The sequence below is a fragment of the Rhinopithecus bieti genome, unplaced genomic scaffold, assembly GCF_001698545.2.
Source record: "Rhinopithecus bieti isolate Rb0 unplaced genomic scaffold, ASM169854v2 scaffold_38981, whole genome shotgun sequence".
Taxonomy (NCBI): domain Eukaryota; kingdom Metazoa; phylum Chordata; class Mammalia; order Primates; family Cercopithecidae; genus Rhinopithecus; species Rhinopithecus bieti.
The window spans coordinates 103,237-109,406 of NW_016819573.1; the positions used below are offsets into that span (position 1 = coordinate 103,237).

The following is a 6,170-nucleotide window of genomic DNA, read 5'->3' on the forward strand; positions in this document are numbered from 1 at the left end:
AAAAAAAAAAAAAAAAAAAAAAAAAATTATGTCCATTTGAAAACAATTATTACATAGCAAAGGAATTTTGCCTTGTGAATTATGAGAGCTACATGTCTTTTTGCCCTCTAGGTTCAGCTGGTTGTGTTTTTAAAGTTCTTGTCTCTTCTCTTAATTGTCACTGCTGTTAGTCAAGAAAAGAGGATACTTTCTGCCTATAACCAAGGAAACCTGGCAGGTTGCCAGAAATAACTAGGCAATAACCAATCTTATTACATTGGTGCTTTTCTGTTTAAGTCTAAATGCTCTGGCATAGAGCTAAAGGTAGGGCTAATCTTGGGATGCACTGATATTTTCTCAGCACATCTAAGGACTAAAGTACATGGGCCTTGTGGCAGCAATTTTCTGATGTGCTAAGTGGCTATCTTTACCCAGATTTCCTTCTGTGCATCAGACCACTTGGAAATGGGATGATACCTTAAAACTAATCACAACAGCTTAACATTTCAGGGCTTACTATCTGCCAAGTACTGTGTTATGTAAGATAGGTACTATTTCACCTCCAAGCTGCTGATGAGGACCTTAAGGCAAAGAAGGTTAAGTAATTTACTCAACACCACAGAGCTAGTAGTCTTCCTGAAATATGCAAGCCTTTCCACGTTATATTCTGTACTTTGATGCTTACTAAGATATAGTTACTATTGTAAATTCACACAAAATGACACAAATCACATTCTGCATAGCATCCCTAAAAACTAAGTTTTTTATTCTAGATACACACACACACACACACACAGAGAGAGAGAGAGAGAAAGAAAGTGAGGCGGGGTGGGGGGTGCAGCAAGGGAGGAGGGAAGGGGGGGTAGTGAAAAGAGACAAAGTTTTGAGAGACAGGGGTCTTACTTTGTCACCCAGCATAGATTGAGTGGCACAATCACAGCTCACTGCTGCCTTGAATTCCTGCACCCAAGTGATCCTCTTGCCTCAGCCTCTCTCCAGTAGCTGAGACTACAGGTACGTGCCACCATGCCCTGCTATGTTTTAAAAAACTTTTTGTAAAGATGGGGTCTAGGCCGGGCGCGGTGGCTCAAGCCTGTAATCCCAGCACTTTGGGAGGCCGAGACGGGCGGATCACGAGGTCAGGAGATCGAGACCATCCTGGCTAACACGGTGAAACCCCGTCTCTACTAAAAATACAAAAAACTAGCCGGGCGAGGTGGCGGGCGCCTGTAGTCCCAGCTACTCGGGAGGCTGAGGCAGGAGAATGGCGTAAACCCGGGAGGCGGAGCTTGCAGTGAGCTGAGATCCGGTCACTGCACTCCAGTCTGGGCGACATAGCGAGACTCCGTCTCAAAAAAAATAAAATAAAATAAAATAAAAGAGATGGGGTCTTGCCATTTTGCCTAGGTTGTCCTCAAACTCCTGGACTCAAGCAATCCTCCTGCCTCCCAAAGTGCTGGGATTACAGGCATGGCCCACTCTAGTTATTTGTATGTGCATCTTCCCTGAGATATTTTCAGTTACAAAGGCTAAAATCAGGTATCAACCCAACTATCTTCTGCTCCACTTTAGGGTATGAGACAGAAAACCACAGAAAGAAATCTTTAATGTCTGTCATCCTAGCAGGTGAATATTGAACAATTAGAAATTTATTTGTGGCAGCTAATAACATAAGTAGTAAACCAGGTGCAGTGGCTCATGCCTGTAGTCCCAGCTACTTGGGAGGCTGAAGTGGGAAGACTGCTTGAGCCCAGAAGTTCAAGTCCAGCTCAGACAGCACAGCAACATCCTGTCTCTTAAAAAGAAATAGCAGTGATACTGAACATTTACTAGGTGTTTGATATCAGTACTTATAAAGTAGCAAGTCATGTCTATTCTCCTACACTTTCTGCCATACCTCACTGCCTCTTATCTGAGCTGGAACCTGTCTCTTATCTGAGCTGGAGCCTCACTGTCTTGTGTATACAGCACCCCACCTGTGATGCCCTGGTGAATGGGATGCAGCGACTTCCGCCGGTTCGTTTCTTTCATACTTGATCGCCGCCAGGATTGCCTCCTGTCTTGGTAACTGGCAGATTGTTCTTGAGGAGACAAATGAAGGGACTTCAACGGAAGTCTTTCCTGGTGGCTGAGATCACAATTTTCCCCTTTTTTAGGGCTACAGCCAAGGTGAATTCTTTCCTCTGAAACGCCTTGATGCATCTCCAGGGAGGCAGATGTTTTAGTAAACACTTCCACAGGACTGAGACTTGATTCCAATTGATGATCATGAGTCTTAGACATCACTGGTCCTTTTTCTAGCATTTGTTATAAAAAAGTCAAAATACAAAATCAAACCCGCCACAACTATTTGTGCAAAAAAGTGGAAAAAGTAAATGTATGCCCCTAGATCGTGGAAACATAAATAAAGTATCTCTGCAAATTAGTATGTGATTCCAAATCCACCAGGAGCCAGGAAAGATTTAGGTATAGCTCAGAAGCCTGAACCCAAGGTAAGAGGTACTGAATTTCACTATAATACTTACCATCTATGATCTCTGATCTAGTCACTGAAGTCATCCTAGGTGGGAAACTCTGAAAATAGGAAAATGAAGTGATCTGTTCTTCACATTTCAGCTGCAGTCTCAGTGGGGCTTTCCAGCCTCTCCGAGCTACCCTTGTCCACCTTCCTGACAGAGAATATCAGCAGGGGCCATCACCTCCTCTTCTGAATTTCTGTATACTTTATTGCTAGAAATATTCAAATCTCTCTGAACACACACGCTACCTTACTTCCCAGTTACTTTGTGTTTAACTAGTCCCTAATTCCATTGATGACATTATGGTCTACCTGGTCTTCTAAACTAGAAAAACCACATCATCCATTACTTCTTTTTTTTTTGAGACAGAGTCTCGCTCTGTCCCAGCTAGAGTGCAGTGGCCGGATCTCAGCTCTACTGCAGCCCTGCCTCCTCCCGGGTTATGCATTCTCCTGCCTCAGCTCACAGTAGCTGGACTAGGCGCGCCACCTCGCCCGGTAGTTTTTGTTTTTTTTTTTTAGTAAGACGGTTTCACCGTGTTAGCCAGGATGGTTCGATTCCTGCCTCGTGATCCGCCATCTCGGCCTCCCAAGTGCTGGGGATTACAGGATTGAGCCACGCGCCCGCCATCCATTACTTCTTTTTTTTTTTTTTTTTTTTTTTTTTTTTTTGAACGGAGTCTCGCCTGCGCCCAGGCGGAGTGCAGTGGCGCGATCTCGGCTCACTGCAACTCCGCTCCCCGGGTTCACGCCATTCTCCTGCCTCCAGCCTCCCGAGTAGCGGGCTACAGGCGCCCGCCACTGCGCCCGGGCGAATTTTTTGTATTTTTAGAAGACGGGGTTTCACCATGGTCGCGATCTCCTGACCTTGATATCCGCACGTCTCGCCTCCACAAAGTGCTGGGATTACAGGCGTGAGGCCACCCGCGCCCGGCCCATTACTTCTTATTCTTAGTTTTCCAGATCCAAAGTCCTAACTGTTCTATAAACAGTTTCTAAATCTTTTCTCCATTCTCACTGTTACTGGTTTATTTATTATTTTGAGACATGGTCTTGCTCTGTTGCCCAGGCTGGAGTGCAGTGGCGCAATCTTGGCTCACTGAAACCTCCTCCTCCCCAGTTCAGGTGATTCTCCTGCCTCAGCCTCCTGAGTAGCTGGGATTACAGGCGTGCACCACCATGCCTGGCTAATTTGTGCATTTTTAGTAGAGAGAGGGTTTCCCCATGTTGGCCAGGCTGGTCTCAAACTCCTGGCCTCAAGTGACCAACCAGCCTAGGCCTCCCAAAGTCCTGGGATTACAGGCGTGAGCCACCACGCCCAGCCTCACTGTTACTAGTTTAGTTCAGGTCTCATAATTTCTGGTCCCTCCCACTATCTAACAGTCTCTCCACTAGTTTTTCTGCCTCCAGCTGCCCCTCTCCAGTCTATTCTTTGTTTTTGTTTTTTTTTGAGGTGGAGTCTCGCTCTGTCGCCGAGGCTGAAGTGCAGTGGCACAGTCTCAGCTCACTGCAACTTCCACCTCCCAGGTTCAAGCAATTATCCTGCCTCAGTTTCCTGAGTAGCTGGGATTACAGGTGCCCGCCACCACACCCGGCTAATTTTTGTATTTTTAGTAGAGATGGGGTTTCCCCATATTGGCCAGGCTGGTCTCAAACGCTTGACCTCAGGTGATCCGCCTGACTCGGCCTCCCAAAGTGCTGGGATTACAGGCCTGAGCCACCATGCCCGGCCCAGTCTATTCCTTAGACAGCTGCCGGGACTCTTCCAAAGTGTACTCAACACCTTAGGTAAACTAGCCCCAATTTACCCATTCCTGCTCTCTTCTCCCACTCCTATTCCCTGTATTACTTCTGAATCTTTGCACGTATGTGTCCTTCTACCTGTTAAACTTATTTATCCTTCCCAACCTAGCTCAAATATGAAGCTTTCACATCACTTCTCTTTTGCAGAGTTGGTGGCTACGCCCCTTGGCCTTCGTAGCATTGGCTATAAAATTTGTTTACATGTCTGTCTCCCCAGCCAGGCTGTATTTGTATTCCTAGTGCCTGTCATGAACAACTGACTGAAGAATGCAGGGATGTGACCTAGGCATCTCTTCATCGTCCCCCCCCCCCCCAGCAGAAATCCGTCTGTGGGGATGCTAAGTAAAAAGATATGAATACATGCAGAGGAACAAGAGAAAAACATAACAAGGAGGGGTCGCTCAAGGATCTGAATCCTCCACAGTCCTTATAATCGTATCACACAGATCCAGACTTGGATAATAACGATTGTATCACACAGATCCAAGCTTAGAAAAGCAACAACTGTCAACTATTAAATGCTTATTCTATGCTAGAATCTGTGCTACGTAAGCGCTTTACCTGCATTGTTATTCCACTTAATCCTTTCCACAACTCCGTAAGCACCATTAACTCCACTTTGCAGACAGGGGAACTGAAGTTCAGAGGGGCAAAAAGCCTGGCCCAAGCTTGTGACACAGCCAGCCTGGGGGCAGAAGGGAAATTCGAACCCAGGCCTGTCACCCCAGGCCTCTGCCCAGTCCTCACCCGTTTCTGGAGCCTAGACCCCTGGCTCAGCATATACGTCTCTAATGGGGTTAGTAAGGGGGACTGCCCTCGGGTTTCATTTCACCCGGGAGGAGGTCGCAGCGACCCCCGGGGCCTCCCAGTGTCCACGGTCGGGGCCGGGGGTGCGGCGGGTCGAGCTGGGCCGAGGAGTACAACGCCAAAGAGATTAGTGCGGCGGCGGGCGGGGCCCCATCAGAGAACAAGCCTGTGACTGCCTGACCTCAGGGCGACGCCCGTCCAGTCCGGAGCCTCCGTACCTGAAACACAAGGCCACGGGTCGCTCTCCACAGCCCCAGGTCACTCCTGGACGCCTTGCGCCCCCGCAGCAGATCCTCCCTGGTCGGGGTCAAGCGGTCTCCGCCTTCTACGTCACTGTCACCGCCTCCGAAACTCCCGCCAACCAAGGGCGCATGCGCGACCGTCAGCTTCTCGGCCACGCGCGCGCAGAACGCCTGCCTCTGAGGATGCGCATGCGTACACCGCCGTCCAACTCTCCTGCCAGCTGCGCTCCTCTGGTCGAAGTCCTTTAGGTCCTGTCCGGCTATGTCATCACCTCTCTCCACCACCCCGCCCGGGGAGTCCCTTTCTGGAACCCGCCACACTATCGTGTCCTTTTGCGCCCGACGGCCCCAGAGCCCGTCTAAGATGGGGGAAACAGAGGCCCGGAGAGATTCTTGCCGGAGGAATGCAGCGCCTCAAAAGGCATCTGATGGCCTGTCCCCGTCTCTAGGCTCTGGTTCCCACTCCCTTTATCTCCTTAACTCCCAAAATGTGGACCGTGACTCTCCCCAGGGGGGACTGGAGCTCTGAGCTCAGTTTGCCTCACAGTCTATCCCACTCCTGCTCTAGGACTTTTTCTCTCTCATTTCCAGGCCACCCCCTCAAACGGCTTGCTTTACTTGCTTGGTGGAGGGGGGGCCTGCCCTCGGGTTTCATTTCACCCGGGAGGAGGTCGCAGCGCCCCCTCGTGGTTGCAGTGTCCACGGTCAGGGCCCGTGGGTGCGGCGGGTCGGGCTGGGCCTAGGGGCACGACGGGGACAGGGCATCAGATGCCCTTTGAGGCGCTGTATTCCCAGGCGCTCTTCCCTCTGCCTGGGAAGGC

General features: G+C 49.5%; 1 protein-coding gene across 1 annotated transcript in view; it reads right to left on the reverse strand.

The window, feature by feature from the left end:
- DSN1 (DSN1 component of MIS12 kinetochore complex) overlaps positions 1–5,538 on the reverse strand; it is a 39,131-nt gene extending 33,593 nt beyond the window's left edge. The window contains exons 1-5 of the mRNA XM_017859065.1: positions 5,326–5,538; positions 4,862–4,985; positions 2,505–2,553; positions 1,890–2,276; positions 411–456 (exon numbers count right to left, since the gene is read on the reverse strand). Of these exons, the coding sequence (XP_017714554.1) occupies positions 411–456; positions 1,890–2,276; positions 2,505–2,553; positions 4,862–4,909 (530 nt within the window). The 5' untranslated portion in view covers positions 4,910–4,985; positions 5,326–5,538. The remainder of the gene's footprint in view (positions 1–410; positions 457–1,889; positions 2,277–2,504; positions 2,554–4,861; positions 4,986–5,325) is intronic.
- Between the last annotated feature and the right edge of the window lie 632 nt (positions 5,539–6,170).